This window comes from Triplophysa dalaica, chromosome 17 (genome assembly GCF_015846415.1).
Source record: "Triplophysa dalaica isolate WHDGS20190420 chromosome 17, ASM1584641v1, whole genome shotgun sequence".
Classification (NCBI taxonomy): Eukaryota; Metazoa; Chordata; class Actinopteri; order Cypriniformes; family Nemacheilidae; genus Triplophysa; species Triplophysa dalaica.
Window position 1 is genome coordinate 15,828,528 of NC_079558.1, and position 17,238 is coordinate 15,845,765.

Sequence of the window (17,238 nt, forward strand, 5' to 3'; positions counted from 1 at the left end):
ACATTTGGTATGAGGGGGTCCCTGCTCCATGCATCTCTCATCTAAGGGGTCCTTGCCGTGAAAAACGTTGAAGACACCTGGATTAGGGGGTTCCTAAAAGAGTTTTCTGGTTCTTAAAAAATGTAGAGAGATGAGAATGCAGTTTGCGGACAAGCTCTTTTAGCAGACCCTTAGCTGGCCGAAAAACCCAGGGGAGAATCAGCAGTCAAAGAGGTGAGTAGTTTGTTGAATAACGGTGTCAAACCAGCAACAAGAATATGAAGCTTCAGACAAGAGAGCTAGAGAACTACAGATCGGCTACTAAGAACAAATCTGAATGAATGATGCATGCCGGTTTCTTTATACACCCAAATATCCTGGGAAGAGCTCCAGATTTCAGTAAACAATTCTCAAGTTCTTTTTCTTTTGTGATTTAACTCCAAAAGATAACTTTCTTATATTCTAGATTCATTACACACAGATAATTCTGATTAAAAATCCAGTTTCTCTGATAAAAAAGCCAGTTTCTCAAAAGATTTGGAAGACTTAAGGAAATGGGCTACAGCTGTCATATTCCTAGAACCAAGCCACTCCTGAACCAGAAAAAAACATCAGAAGCATCTTACCTTGGCTAAAAAGAAAAATAACTGCGATGGAGTTCAGTGGTTTAAAGTGCTCTTTTTAGAAAGTAAAATTAGCATTTCCAAATCAAGGTCCCAGAGTTTGGAGGAAAAGTGGGGAGGCTAAGAATCCAGTTGCATGAAATCTAGTGTAAAGTTTCAAGCGCCTGTTATGATATGCTGAAGACAAACTGAAGGGGACCATCAAATCAACCTGGGCTTCAAAAACGCCTCAGCAGTGCCACAGGTTTATTGCCGCCATGCACTCTCTCAAACTCCGTAGAATCCTCTCAAGGCCACCAGGGGTCTTTCTCCCCGGAGAATTAGGACTACATTTCCCATCAGCCACCTCAGCAGTCTGATTGCAGTCAAACCTGAAGCAAATTCTCCGGACTATATAGCTATGCAATATTCACTCACAATTTGCGAAGTCTTGTTAGCCCTGCTGCATTGCTGAACAGTTTCAGGATGATCTTATCTGTGTTTCGACCCTACCTGGACCTCATTTTCTCTGATTGTTTGCTGCCTGCATCTGTACAGCTGTTTGCCTTGGTAACTCTCTGATAGTTAGCTCTCTGCCCTGATCTGTGCCTGTTTCTTGACTACAAGTTTGAATTACCTCTCTTCCCCAGTTGTTTTGTGCCTTTTTGACTCCATACTTGCTGTTCTCCAATAAACCGCACATGGATCCCAACCAACCTGAGTGGTTGTTACATCATGCCACATTAAAGCAGTAATTTGTTCAAAAGGAGCCCCATGTATGTAGTGCATAATTTAACATGATTTGGAGATCTGTAACATTTCTGTTATGTAAATAATTTTTTGATTCATCTTGAGAAACCAAGGATATTTTTTTTGCTTTAAGTCATAGCCATTAGAATAAAAAAAGGAAATATTTCATTCTGTGTGTAATAAATCTAGAATAGAAGTTCTACTTTGGTACGTTTTTCAAATGTAATATCTATTTTAATTAATCTAGCTTCAAGTTCAGCCAAATCAATTGCATGACCACCATTATCTTTATAGAACAAAATAAAAAGTCAAATAAAAGTGTGTTCATATGTCAGACCCTAAATCCGCAACAGCTATGAAAGGACGCCTGCTTTAGTGTTGCCAACCCTCACAGTTCTCATGACAAATACTTTTCTAGACCTGCATCTGCTTCTGTTGTCATGCTGATGGAATCAGTTAAAATGCCTTTTTTGTCACCCGATAGAGGGGATATTGTTTTAGTGTCTATTTTAAAATCCATTGTTCCAAGCAGTCAGGACTGCAGTGATGACCTGCCCTACTTATTTGAGATTTGTTCATTCTGCTCAGTTTAGTGTAGTTAGGATATTAAGTTACAGTTGAAAGAAAAAGTATGTGAACCCTTTGGGCTTACTTGGATTTCTTCATAAATTGGTCATAAAATGTGTTCTGATCTTCATCTAAGTTACAACAATAGAGAAACACAGTCTACTTAAACTAATACCGCACAAACATTATACGTTTTCATGTTTTTATTGAACACAACATGTAAACATTCATAGTGCAGGGTGGAAAAAGTATGTGAAACCCTAGGCTAATGACTTTTCCAAGAGCTAATTGGAGCCAGGAGTCAGCCAACCTGGGGTCCAATCAATGTGATGAGATTGGATGTGTTGATTAAAGCTGGCCTGTCCAATAAAAACCACACACCAGTTTTGAGTTTGCTGTTCTGAAGAAGCGTTGTCTGATGTGAACCATGCCTCGCACAAAAGAGCTCTCAGAAGACCTACGATCAAGAATTGTTGACTTACATAAAGCTGGAAAGGGCTACAAAAGTATATCTAAAAGCCTTGATGTCCATGTGTCCACGGTAAGACAGATTGTCTACAAATGGAGAAAGTTCAGCACTGTTGCTACACTCCCTAGGCGTGGTCGTCCTGTAAAGATGACTGCAAGAGCACAGCGCAGAATGCTCAATGAGGTGAAGAAGAATCCTAGAGTGTCATCTAAACACTTACAGAAATCTCTGGCACAAGATAACATTTTTGTTGACAAATCTACAATAAGGAAAAAACATTAAACAAGAATGGCCTTCATGGGAGGACACCACGGAGGAAGCCACTGCTGTCCAAAAAAAACATTGCAGCACGTTTGAAGTTTGCAAAAGAGCACCTGGATGTTCCACAGCACTACTGGCAAATCATTCTGTGGACAGATGAAACCAAAATTGAGTTGTTTGGAAAGAACACACAACGCTATGTGTGGAGAACAAAAGGCACAGCACACCAACATCAAAACCTCATCCCAACTGTGAAATATGGTGGAGGGGGCATCATGGTTTGGGGCTGCTTTGCTGCCTCAGGCCCTGGACGGATTACTGTCATCGATGGAAAAATGAATTCCAAAGTTTATCAAGACATTTTGCAGGAAAACTTAAGATCATCTGTCCGCCAACTGAAGCTTAACAGAGGATGGACGATGCAACAGGACAACGACCCAAAGCATAGAAGTAAATCAACAACAGAATGACTTCAACAGAAGAAAATACGCCTTCTGGAGTGGCCCAGTCAGAGTCCTGACCTCAACCCGATTGAGATGCTGTGGCATGACCTCAAGAGAGCGATTCACACCAGACATCCCAAGAATATTGCTGAACTGAAACACTTTTGTAAAGAGGAATGGTCCAAAATTTCTCCTGACCGTTGTGCAGGTCTGATCTGCAACTATAGGAAACGTTTGGTTGAGGTTATTGCTGCCAAAGGAGGGTCAACCAGTTATTAAACCCAAAGGTTCACATACTTCTTCCACCCTGCACTATGAATGTTTACATGTTGTGTTCAATAAAAACATGAAAACGTATAATGTTTGTGCGGTATTAGTTTAAGCAGACTGTGTTTCTCTATTGTTGTGACTTAGATGAAGATCAGAACACATTTTATGACCAATTTATGAAGAAATCCAAGTAAGCCCAAAGGGTTCACATACTTTTTCTTTCAACTGTATATTATGTTGTATAATTTTTCATTCCTTCTCAGGTTAGTTAGTTTTATTAAGAAATATAAGAAATATATATAAGAAATATATACAGCTTTCCCCGAGCTCAGTGGTAAGAGCATTGTGTTAACAACGCAAGGGTGTGGGTTCGATTCCAGGGGATTGCAAATACCTATGTAAAATGTATAGGATAAAGCAATGTAAGTCTCTTTGGATAAAAGTGTCTGCTAAATGTAATGTAAATATTCTTTTAATTATCTAAGAAAACGTCACCTGTCTTTTTGCCCGTCTCAGCCCATCTGTGAACTTTGTCTCGATAGAAATGGGAGAGTCATCATTAAATGAAGAGTCACTGTAAATCATGGTGTTTCCTGAAAAAGATGATGATATATTTACCACCTCATGAGGAGTGTGCACTTTAAGCCATTATAAATTATATAAGTGTAACATGAATACATGAAAATCAGCCAAAATAACAAAAACATGTGCCTCTGTACAAATATTTAAGCGATACAATATCTGATGTCATATGCAGTTTGGGTGCTATTGGTTTTATGTTTATACTTTATTCTTTGTCCTCTTATTACATTTTATGGAAAGTCATATGTATTTACCTTAATCATAAACCTTATGTTTCTTAGCAGACAAATCTAATATTGCACTGTACAGTTTTTAAATATTGGAGTGTCCAGCTGCTTTACACAGTCAAACTTAATGATAACTTGTGTGTAATCATTTTGTGTGTCATACCTGAGAACTGAGGAGGGAGTCGGACATCTGACATTCTGTACACAACATGAGTGTTGTCAGCCTGAGTGTGACAGAATAAAGGAGGTTTTGTTATGCTGATATATGTAGCTGGTGCTCTGCAGTATTCTGTCTATTATTCTAATAACAAGCAGTCACTCATAACCTTTGTGAATATTAAATACAACATGGAACATGAAAGCAATAAGGTACGAGAGGCTATGCTTTATCATTCACAATACAGTGCTAGCTTCAAGTACCTAATTAGTTTTTACATTTTACGATTAACATACACAAAAAAACTTTTTATTGATTAATAAATTAGTTTAATGGCACATATATCTATTTATTAATTTATTCTCAACTCACTTTTCATCCTCCGTATTTTTTTTAACACCGGGGATGTAGAACACATTAGTAAAGCCACGTTATGCAGAGCAGTAACAAAAGTGTGTCTCGGTTTTAAGCGCTTTCTGCCGCAATTTTACTTTTTTGTGCCATTGTCATGTTGAATCGTATTATCGGAGCTCCATTGATCATTGCTTTTTAATGTGCTTAAATCTGTGGTCACACTTGACTTATCCTTCGATTGATTTCCATTCATATTCAAATTTGTCAGACTGGAAACGCAAACCCATCCAATAATTTTTTTTTTTCAATTTGATTGTTACCGCCTGCTACAGATTTCTATGAGCTTTTATTGGTTCATAGACCATCTAGCTTTTTAATTTCTAAGGGTCATTTAATAAAAAGTTGCATTATTAATAATAAAATCTATTGTGTATTTTCCATATCCAGGTCTCATTGGCCCTTTGTGTTAAAAAAGAAACTTGAACCTGTGTTTCTTGTATTGGCATTTCACAGGTATTCAACCTTGGTGGCCTAGTCAATACCTTCTGTAATACAGTAGGATTTATTTCTTCATTTGGGATTGTTAGTATCCTTGCCATATTTATGTTTCTCCATGGAAACACGGTTAGAATTTTCACTTACGCCTAACTCTGGGAGAACCCAAGTGCAGGCAAACACAGGGATGTAGGGAATTACACAATTTATTGCACAAAGAACACTATAAAAGGATAAAGCAAAACCAACAAGGGGGAAAACAATACAGGATAAACTATTAACTAAACAGGGACACGGACTAACTTAACTAAGAAAACAAACACTTAATACAAACACTAGACTAGACTAGACTAGACTAGACTAGACTAGACTAGACTAGACTTACTTGACACGAGGAAACAGGAACTGTGCAAGAACAGGCATCTACAGACAGCATCAACGTACACAGTACAAGTACAGCAACATCAAACAATGCAAGAGCTCAAGACAATAACCAAGAGGATGCTTTAAACGGAAACAAACACAGTATAATTGGCAAGGGACAGGTGTGGGTAATGAAACACTAATGGGAAGGAAATAAGGAAACGAGATGGCGGGAGACACAGACAAGACACGAGAAAGCGCATGCCAGCCAATATATAAGCAAAGCCATGTCTTTCTCACACAAAACCCAAGGGCTATGCCATGACTCCGCTGCAAGACAAGAATAAACATGACATGATAGCGGAATGATGACAAGGCGTACAATTTACTGCCCACTTGCCTTTTTGCTGCATTGATTTCCATTGATCTGCATGCGAAAGCACCAGACTAGAAAGTTTGGTGAACTTTGATCTACGAATTAATATAACGTGAAGACCTAAGACCAGATGGATTCGTCACGGAGTGACCCTCCTTCATTTTCACCGCCCATATTTTCTGCTGCATCAAACCAATATTTGCATGCTCAAAGTCCAAAGTGACCGAACCTTCAATTTCAGTTTCGGATGCTGGTGGTGCAGTAGGCATAAATTCTACGACAATCATCCATTATTTATTTAAAATTCCACTCAGGGAGACACTTTACTTGCAGCTTTAAATACTTTATGAAAATGACCCATTTGAGGGAGCGAGAGAGAGAGAGAGAGAGAAGGAGGGAGAGAGAGAGAGAGAGAGAGAGAGAGAGAGATTTAAACTCCTCTAAAAAGCGGAAATTGATCTTGATGACATTGTATTTTGATGACATTTTAATAAAACTGTGTCATGTTATTTTATATGGAATTAAAAATATGTATACAGTCACCTTTAAAAGAGCAATGTGGATATTTTAGCGGCACAGCCATGAGGTTGAGAAATTGCATCTAAAGGCTAACTCTACCCCTCCCTTTCAAAGCACTATGATATCGTTGTACTTTTGTTTCTTTGCCGAAGGAGATATTTATGAAACTTGCTCAGTAGAGCAGTTTCTCCATTTAAGGATACTGTAGAAACAACATGGTGAATTCCATGCAAGGTATATGTAGATAGATATATTGCATTTCTGTCAATAGATCCTCCTTAAACCTTTAATGGAATGCAAAGCAAATCTGAGCAAATTCAAATATGGCAAAATGTTAATAACTAATTAGTTTTGACTAGTTAGTTTCGTAATGAGAGAAAAAGGATATATTATTATTAAAACATTGTTTGTGTTAGGCTATTTAACACATTATGTGTCATTTCACAGATTGTGTCATTTTGGTTTTAAATAAATAAGAGACAACACAATTTAACACAATAATGTGTTGTCCCAGAAATACACAGAGTTGTATTTAGTCAGGGAAAATAAAGATTTTGTTGTTTTTAACACAACAGTTTCTAGAGTAAATAACCAATGATCAAAGTTATCAACATGAGAATTGATGAATATTTAAGCTGCATGCTAACTTTCACAAGCACTGACCTGATTACTGCTTCTCTGTGTGGGTTCAATGCTGTATGAAAAATTTCCATCGAAGAACATCCCTCTGTAGGCAGACACAATAACATCATAAATATGTGATACTACTAAAACAATAAAAAAAATTAAAGGCGCAGATTTTATGTTTTTTTTTTGATATTTTAGCTTTCCAACTTGCATAAACATGCAATTAAAAAAAAGCTTTAGATAGAGTAAGAGTTGCCAGAGCAGATTTATTTTACAGGATCCCAGACTCAAAGACACAGGAGGTTCCACCAAGCTTTATTTGTGCACAAAATATTCAAATTTATCCGAATATCATCTGATGAATGCTTCATTCAATGGAGCTTCTTCCAGAAGTGACTGCTATATGTTTTATAAACAGATGCCACTGCTTCCGACACTCTCAAAGCCCTCTTCTAGATCTTAATCTATGTCTTACCTAAGGTACTGTCAATGTACTAGACAGCGGTTCCAAGTGCAGAATGGATTTTATTAAATAAAAAACAAAGTACAAAGTAATAAAATATCAAAGAAACAAGGAACTAACATAATCCAAGAAACATGGAGCCAGAACAGGAAAAATGACCAAACATTCAAAGACTCACATTAGACAAAGGAAACACTGGGGTTTAAATGCATTTGGCAAAGAAAATTAACAAAGTGCCAATAAACAAAATAACTACGAAGGACTACAACACAGGGAGGAAACTCATACAATCTAAAAGTCGAAAAGAAAAGGGAAAATAGACTCTAATCTTAACAGAGCCACCCCTCTAAGGAACGGGTCCAAGGCGCTCCTAACAAAAAGCACAGGTGGGAGATGGAGGCGAGGTGGAACAGGGGCGGGATGGAGGGCCAGGCCCATGAACAGGGCTAGGCTGTTGAGCAAAGGCAGGACTATACTGTGCAGCAGAGGTGCAACGAGGGCTGTTAGGCCAGTGGCAGACATATTGCGTGAGGCAGGGAGCTCAAAAGCGACCATCTTGGATGAGGCAGGAACTCAGATGCGGCCATCTTGGATGAGGCAGGATCTCAGATGTGGCCATCTTAGACTAAACTGGGAACTCAGAGGTGGCCATCTTGGAAGAGACAGGGAACTCAGTGGGTTCAGAAACAGCCTCTGGTGCAGGTGCACAGCACACAACCCAGACACACAGCAAGGCAGCAACCACCACCGGCAGAGAGGTTCTAAGGGCAGAACCTCAGGAAGGGCTATGGGCTGGCAGCCATCTTGTGAACGGGCTCTGGACTGGCGGCCATATTGCGAGAGTGCTCTGGACTGGCGGCCATCTTGCGGTCGGGCTCTGGACTGGCAGCCATTTTGTGGTCGGGCTCTGGACTGGCCATCCGAGCCTGAGGCTTACTGCCCCCCCTCCTAAAAAGGTGGAAGATCCCTCCTCCGTCTCACTCACAGTAAATGGGGACCCGACTGTCAACAAGGTGTAATCCAAAAACTCATCGATCCTCAAGGACCATCATGGGTAAGTTTATACTTGAGTTGTTGATTTAAAAATCTATAAGTGGAAAATCCTGGAGATGTGAGAAATCTCCAAAATATCCTGAATGTGTGCAGAGTAAAGTGCGCGTAAGTCAAATTTCGTCATCACACTAATAGGCGTGTACTGTACAAGACCAAACAAGACCAAACATTCCAAAGACTTTAGACAAAGAAGACACTGTGGTTTTAAAACATTGAGGAAAACGAAGTAACAATAAACACCTGGGAAGATAAATAAGAAAGGGCCAATGAACAAAATAAATACAATGGACTACAACACAGGACAGAAAACAGGAACTCAAACAAACTAAAAGTCCACAAGACAAGGGAAAACAGACTGGAATTGTAACAGGTACACACAATACCATGACACCCCGTGGAGAATGTGACCTGATTATAAACCGAACCTCAGCTTTGGAGACCCTGTGGTACTTCTATCTCTGATGCTCAACTAAGAGGCTATTTGTATGGGCCATCTGTATTGCCATTTAAACAATAATACAGAGACACACTCACAGTGTACACGTGAGCTCATCTTCCATGGGAATGGATTGAAAGCGCTTTCCTTGGTCCACGAGCACCACTAATATAAGACTAGAAGCTATTCGATACAGACATTCTGTCCCCACTGAATGCCGTGCGATGAGAAGTAACTAAACGCCTTTTTCGGTTTCTATTTACCTTCGCCACATTGCATCACACCCGTCACGTTCATTGTAGACAGAGTATAAGATGATAATGAATCAAACTTCGTGTACATTTGTATGAATTGTATACAGCTTGGCAATGCATGTTTTGGCATAAGATCCAAATGCAGTAAAACTTCAATATAATCCACAAAGGAAATCACTACGGCAGAAACACAGAGCAAATGGCAAACCTAACCTATAATAACGATTGACAAAAGACAACTGGAACACAAAAGGCTTAAATATACTGAGAACTAACAAGGTAACAAGACCCCTGGGGGAGACTATTTTACAAAAAAAACTACACATAACTACAAAACACATGGAACAAACAGGAGGTTACTAAAAAGTCCAAACTGACAGGAATACATACAGTGTGTTCCAAATAGGATATATCGCCCTCTGAAGCGCTCTCTGGAGTGAAAACAATCATGCACGCCTATTGAAGGGTCGTTTCTAACCGAAGTGCTCATACCTGGCCACTTCAAAAGGCCCTTCGGAATGTAGGCTTTCGAAGGGTACAACTGATGAACACTTCGCGCCCCCATGATTCTTTGCGCAGATTCTTTGCGTGGCAATGGGGCCTCCTTATGGGCACGGAATGATGACAACAGTTGTTTGGTCCCCTACACCCTTCAAACCTATGAAGCTCTCACTCTAGAGGGTAATCCCTATGAAGGGTTTAGGGATGAGCACTTCAAAACTTGCTGGGCTAGTCTCCAGCAGTGTTTAGCTCCAACCACACCTGCATGGACATTTCTAGTAATCCTGAAGATCTTGATAAACTAAATCAGATGTGTTTAATTACGGTTGGAGCAAAAATGTGAAGAGCTGTGGCCCTCCATGAAATGAGTTTTTAACCAATTATGCAATTTGTGTGGGTTTCTAAGTCAGTCCCTTTTCCAGAATCGACCAGTAGCCGAAGGCCGGTGAGCCATCGCACAGAGCCCCCCAACCCCTGTTGTAGGCGTCTGTCGTGTTCACCTTTCGTCTGCATGTGGTGCCCAGGGCTACACACTGCTCCAACCAAGGAAGATCCTTACATGGGGCTAGAGCGGTTATGCAGGCTTGATCCACCCAGATGCGTAGGCGTCCGAGACGCCAAGCATGTGGCGGAACTCTTGGTTTCAGCTAGTACTGCAGTGGACGCATCTGAAGAACGCCTGACTGCAGTACTTGAAACGCGGAGGCCATGGGACTTAGCATCTTCTGAAACACCTTGAGGGGGCGTGACGCTACCGATGTAAAATAGGCCACGAGCTGCTGAATTGCCAGGGCACGGTCTGGTGCGATTCTGACTGTCATACGACTCGAATCGAAGACCGCCCCCATGAACGATATGCGTTGGCTGGGGGACAGAGCGCTCATGGCAAGATTGATTCTGAGCCCCAGGCATTCTAGATGGCGGACAAGGAGGGACCTGTAGGACCTTAGCTCTTCCTCTGACTATGCTAGAACAAGCCAGTCATCTAGGTAGTTCAGAACGGGATTCCCGTCTGCCTGAGAGGGGATAGAGCTGCGTCCATTCTTTTGGTGAAAGTGCGAGGAGCTAGAGACAGTCCGAATGGAAGGACCATGTATTGATATGCAACCCCTTCGTAAGCAAATCTCAAGAATCGTCTGTGATGGGAAGCTATCTGGATGTGGAAGTACGCATCTTTCAGATCCAGGAAGAAGAACCAGTCCCCTGGGCAAATTACGAGAGGATCTGTTTAAGTGTAGTCATTCTGAAGCGCCGTTTCATAAGGGCCCGGTTTAGATGTCTGAGATCGAGGATGGGGCGGAGACCACCATCCTTTTTGGGTATGAGGAAGTAGCGGCTGTAGTTTGATCTGGAGGAACCGGTTCTATGGCTACTTTGTCCAGTAAGTTCCTCAACTCTGTGCGCAGAACGTGTGAATTCGCGTTTTGAGCTCGGGTGGGGATCATGCTGCAGAACCGCGGGGTCTGCGAGCGAATTGGAGTGAATATCCTCCAGATATTATTCCCATCACTCATTCCGATACCCCGGGAATGGCCCGCCAGGCCTCGGCCCGTATGGCAAGGGGTTGAATGCATGTGGGAGGTAAGCCGCCTTTTGGAGGCTTGACTTCCGTGGAGAGTGGAAGAGGAAGTATGCTCATTTTCTGAAAATGTTTGTGAAAATGAAAGTGCTCGCTATAACAGCGGTGGGTTGTACGGGCGTGAAAACAGACCCGGTATTCACATTGTGCATCAAAAACTAATTTTCACCAGCAACCGGTGCAGAACGGGGTGCTTGGGGCGCACACAAGAGCTCTCTTAGAGAGAGGTCAAGCCAGAGCGAGACACGATCCCTTCCTCTTCCTCACCTCGGTCTCAGGATGGTGCCTGAGGCGCAAGGTCCAGCGTGATCTTAAGTCAGAGTCCCTGGCGCTGAGGGTGGGGAAACGTCTCCCAGAACGAGAGTGTTGACGCGTCTCAGCACCTGCTACCTTCTGAGCAGCGGGGGCGTGAACCTGACTGGCTGCTAAGTCGGCGCTGGCCTGGGGCGAGCCGATGTTGGTCTGGATCCGGGTCTCTTGGGCAGGAAGTGCTTCATGGCCTGCGAAGACTTCAGCGCTGCTGTGAAACGTTCTGCAAAACCCTTGACTGCCGGTCCGAAGAGGCCGGTGGCCCCACATGAGAGACAAGGAATGGTGCGCCATTTGCAACAATGCCGCAGGAAATTTGATCAGGAAATTTGCCTTTTAGAGCTTTGCCGGATGGCGGCATGGAAAAGGAACCAGCACTGCTGAAACCAGCAGATTCGCTGAGCAGAGAGGTCCAATCCACTGCAGTGCATTTCCGAGTAGTGAGTTAGAAGTAGTTGCTGAAGGAGAAGAGAGCCCTTCTCGTTTGGCTCTCATCGGAGGCGGTCGCATTTTCTCTCTCCCCGTCCTTGCCCATATCTTCCCTGCTTTGTCTCCTGTCTTGTCTCGTCTCATCTATTGAGAGGCTCTCTCTGCACTGCTCTCGAAACTTGGAAATTATGGATCTGATCAACTGGTCACTTAGCGCAATTGACACCATTTTCTCAACGAGAAACAAAGGTTCGGGTGAACCTGAATGCCCTGACGGAACGTTCGCAGCTGGCTACACGATGGACGCGTGGGAGAGATGGCGGATCGTGTGTCTGGCGGCTCTTTCCGTGGAGGACATTGAAGATATCTACCTTTTCGGAACCATGATAACAGGTATTATGCTGATTGGATTATGCTTTGCCCTGGGTTATCGAAAAATTCTTAAAACGGAAACAGCTGTCCAAAGCCTCACAAAGCTTCCCGTTTTGACGGAGGCCGTGGGAAGAGCGGTCAGCACTGAGACTGAGACTATTAATCGCAATATGGATTACATCTTGAAAAAGCTCACGGCTATGGAAAGGAAAATTGATGATGTTAGAGACCAGAATGGACAAAGAGAGTAGCCGTGGAATTGGAATGCGGTTTACTCGTCTCAAGACGAAACAACAGCAATCTTATCTTTTCGGCCCCCCTTGAACCAGGATTGGCCTTGGCCGAGGCCGATACTGGAGAAACAACCCTGAAGAGCAATGTGGCGAGACGCTCTTGCGTTCCCTCCCCCATCATACACACACACACAGACTTTTGGACCTTATCGCTCATACAGACACACACACAAACACGGACTCTGACCGATTCCAAACCTCCGTAGCTTTGACCCGCCAGCTTGGCAAGCGGGTCTGTGTTAAGCGCCGTAATGGCTGCAGGACCGGATGGCTGCTTGCCGGAGCTGGATTATCTTACCCTGTTGCAAGTCTTGTCTATGGTGTATTATGTGTATCTGCTTATCTCTCCACTTCCCTCATGTTTGCTGTATTCTTCTTCTTAAATCCATTTCGTTACACTGTACTTGTTATATGTGTACTGACAATAAATTGAATCCAATCCAATCCAAAGAGATCTGAGGACCCTACGGCAATGTGTCTGCTTATATAGCCATAAGCCCCGCCCCTTGTGGCGGGCACCATGGCAAAGGTCCATGCATTTTTTACTTTACATGCACCAATGGCCGTGCAGTATTCACTGCGTTATTGTAAAGCTTCAGTCATCTGAGAAAAAGGAGTCTTCCCCATAGCGTCCTGCTACGCAGTACGAGTGAAGTATCGATAGGGAACTGAGTTTGACACCAATTATGCCATTTGCAAGGGTTTCTTAGACATCGATCTCATCAACCTGATCAACTTTTTTCCTGAAAAAACTGTCTGACATTTTCTGGCCCCTGGTACGGTAAATCATTTGTTCATTGCCAGCTGCAGTGGCCTTTTGAAAGCTATATCCAAAATGTCTGCCTTCGTGTAGTGACTCAATTTTTTTGTAAGAATAACTTTTAAATTGTTACTAATAGGTTATTTCGTTATGCATATTCACTGAATTAAAGCAACTCATAACTACTTTATATTTTGTGCCTTATTTTTGGTAAAAAATCATGATAAAAATGTAATTATCAGATATGATATAACAGATATTTAGCAATATATTTTTAAATCTCCCAATTGCCATTGCATTCAATTCGGTCTATGCTGAAATATACTTTGTTTGTCTGAACCGAACACACACATACCTCCAGCATACTGTTTAAATTTCTAACACTTTCTGTTAGCAGCCTCTACACCAATATCAGTTTTTCAAGTTCATCGGTTCAAGCTGGCTTGGTTCTGGCCTGATGCACTTCCCAGTTCAGCCAGACACTCATGCTTCTGCCATCGAATAATGACAACAGCCACGACCTACAGTCATCCAAAACCGGAATCATATTGGACAGACCTGAACATTTTTTTTTTACTATTCCCACAATTCTTCTTTCCACTTATCAGCCCGTCTACTTATTTCCGTAGGATCTCACAGCTTACAGTACTCACTTAGAGTTACCACTGGTTTACTTGGAGACTGCTAACATACCTTACTCCATAAATATAAACAACTCAAACGTACATGGGTATTTAACTTAACATTTAACGACATACGGTACAAAAGTAATGAATAGTTTAGCTCCTCACTGAGCTTTCAAGTTCCGCGCTGTCTCAGAATTCTGGTCAGTTGGTAGTACCTAAAATTACAATTTCAAAAATTATGGCCCTGGTCCACTGTTAAGAATGGTGATTTTCTAAGGATTTAAAAGCTGTTGGAAACATTTGAGATATTGTAAGTACTCAGCTGAAAAATATCTAGAACAATGGCCTTGTGGTTTTGGTATATTTTACTGCAAATTCTTACAAACTGTACCTAAAGTAGACACGTTTTGTCTTCTTCAAACACGCACAATTACCACAGTAAAGTAGGGTATTGTACCTTAATGTGCTTTCCTGTAGAAGTGCATAATTATACCATCACATTTACATCATGATACATTTTCAATGCTACTCCAGACTTGAAAGGCAACAAGCCAAACAGCACAGAAAGAGACTTATCACCAAAATAACTTAAAAAATTATAATTATGATTATTACACATTTGAATTATGATTAGCAGTGAATTTGAATGCACGCAACGCAAATGCAAATGCAAATGCAAAAGACACGTATGCATGCTACCCCCTGGTCAACAGGCTTAGCAATGAATCATGTACCATGCGCAAGATCAACTTCTTGCTTTTAGGCTTAATGTTTTATTAGTCTGCTTGTGAACAAACCCCCAGATGGCAGAAATCACTTTAAGTTTGTGAAAACAAAGGACGCCTGTTTAGAAAGATGATATTGGTCTGTTTTACTGTCACTCAAAATTAATCTCTCTCATTGAATTACTATTTTTCTGTCAAGCTGTAGCTTCATCAAGTGACTTCTCTCGTCGATTACTCTCAGGGTGTTTCCCTTGTGGATTATTCCCAGTGGAGTCTCACAGTGTTGAGTACTCTGCCTGCAGAGCCATGTATGTTGGCTATCTGAGGGAATGTTTCCTTGTACTTTTGAATACATTAAACTTGTATATTTCCTATACTTCGTTTAAATGTAAAGAGTAAAATAAATATTTAAATTAACTAGTATTGCACATATTTGATATTGCAGTTGACTAACTGCATAAAGTACTCTGCTCTTCCATTTGTAATATAACCGGACTGCGTCCTCCTGGCCTCGTGAGTTCAAACTCGCAATTTGCAAACTTAGTTTCCAAAAATATAATATAAATAATAACTGAGTTTGAACTATTTTACATTTGCTTTATGAAACCGAATCCTCTGCCAGTCAGACTAACCCAAATTAACCTGGTTTATTCCATTTGCATGGAAATGTTCCATTCGCTCATTGTGCAAGTGCAAGCACATTGTTTTTAGTCTTTTAAACAGAAGCTTGCATATGAAATAGTGAACTCACTGCCACCTATTAATAGCACGGGATATCCACGATATTCCATCCTACCACATTATAGTATGGAATTTATGTAAATGTCACTGTACATGATGTGTTAATAGGCATTCTGTTTCAGTATACCTACTGTAATACTGTAATAGAAACAATGCTGTGATGCAGTATGGTAAAACCAGAGTGATGCAGCTCAGGAGGAGGGACACGAGCGGAGAGAAATATGATCTACTACAAGCAGTATTATGTGGTTACATACTGATCATGTTACATTAGTGTAGTTAATATCTGCAGTGCATTTGTATTATTTTCTTTTTATTTCTGGGTGAATTTTCTTTTTATTTATACTCATTCTATCTGGAGACAGCAAAATTCCTCTGTTTCACAAACAGAATTCTGCCTCCAAATATATTGTTATACATAAGATGAAAACAAAGCGAGCCCACAACACTTAGCATTCGCAATATATGTTATAAGTGAACTGCCCTGCATTATTGATAAAGATAAAAAGTAATTGCTCACTCTAGGCCATAGCAGGTGGAAAGAGCTGCCCATGATCTCAGAATTCCTCTTACACAGCCATGATAGTAACAGTGCTCTCCTCCCTGAATACAAAACATTATTAGTATTAAAAAACACATCATACACAACAAAGTACAATAATTATGCAATTGACATTTAATATTATAATGAGCTACATAGCATATTTATACAATCCTCTGTAACACTTTATTTTTTTGTGCCATTTTTACAAGTTACATTTCCTTACTAAATTAATAACATGATTAAACATAATAACATGCTTCTAAACGTTAACCAAGCCCTAATTGTAAATCTTACTCTATAGTAACTATGTTTTAATTCATGTTACTCAGCACTTAAACCTTAAAATTAAGTATAACCCAATCCTCAAATATGAGAGTAACCATGTCAAAAGTCCCTCATCAAAATAGATCAGTACACTTTTCCAATTATAGTCTGGTCTTTGGATATGGTTTGTAACCCTCTACCACTTTCAATTACATTGATTTACATTACCAGGCACCGTTCATTCATTGAGCGCGAGGTTCAGGAGGGGGTGTCAGAGAGTATTAGGGTTTGACAGTATGACGGTGCAGAGACAGTGATTGTTCCGTAGGCAAGAGTCAGTGATTTAAACCTATGCCGGGCCTTAATCGGTAGCAAGTGGAGAGATGAAGAAGGGCACCACGTGAGCTTTTTAGGCTCCTTGAAGATAAGCCACAGTTCCGCGATTTGAACCAGTTTGATTGGTTTGATTGCCTTAGCAGGAAGACCAGCAAGGAAAGTGTTGCAGTAGTCCAGCCTAGAGATTACAAGGGTCTTGACAAGTAGTTGCACTGCATGCTCAGTGATCTCCAGATCTTCCTGATTTTGGAAGTCGGCATGACCATGTGTTTTTGCAATGTGATCACAGAATGACAGCTGGTCATCAAAGATAACTCTGAGGTTCCTGGCTGTTTTGTAAGAAGTGATGGTTGAATTGCTCAGTTGGATGGTAAAAGCATGTCGTCCGTGGGGTGGGTCGGGAATACAAGCAGCTCTGTTTTGACAAGGTACAGCTGGAGAGGGTGATTGTTCAACCGAGCTGAGATATCTTCCAGACAGGCTGTAATGCGTGCAACGGTGGGATCATCTGG

At 41.2% G+C, this 17,238-nt stretch overlaps 1 protein-coding gene across 2 annotated transcripts in view; it reads right to left on the bottom strand.

Moving 5' to 3' along the window:
• adam11 (ADAM metallopeptidase domain 11) overlaps positions 1-17,238 on the bottom strand; it is a 70,275-nt gene that overhangs the window by 39,981 nt on the left and 13,056 nt on the right. The window contains exons 1-5 of one of the 2 annotated variants that reach the window (XM_056771225.1): positions 16,619-16,736; positions 16,103-16,185; positions 7,078-7,141; positions 4,314-4,374; positions 3,837-3,934 (exon numbers count right to left, since the gene is read on the bottom strand). In XM_056771225.1, coding sequence (XP_056627203.1) covers positions 3,837-3,934; positions 4,314-4,374; positions 7,078-7,141; positions 16,103-16,185; positions 16,619-16,636 — 324 coding nt within the window. In that variant the 5' untranslated portion in view covers positions 16,637-16,736. Of the gene's footprint in view, positions 1-3,836; positions 3,935-4,313; positions 4,375-7,077; positions 7,142-16,102; positions 16,186-16,618; positions 16,737-17,238 lie in introns of those variants that run through there. The other variant, XM_056771224.1, reaches the window with a different exon arrangement.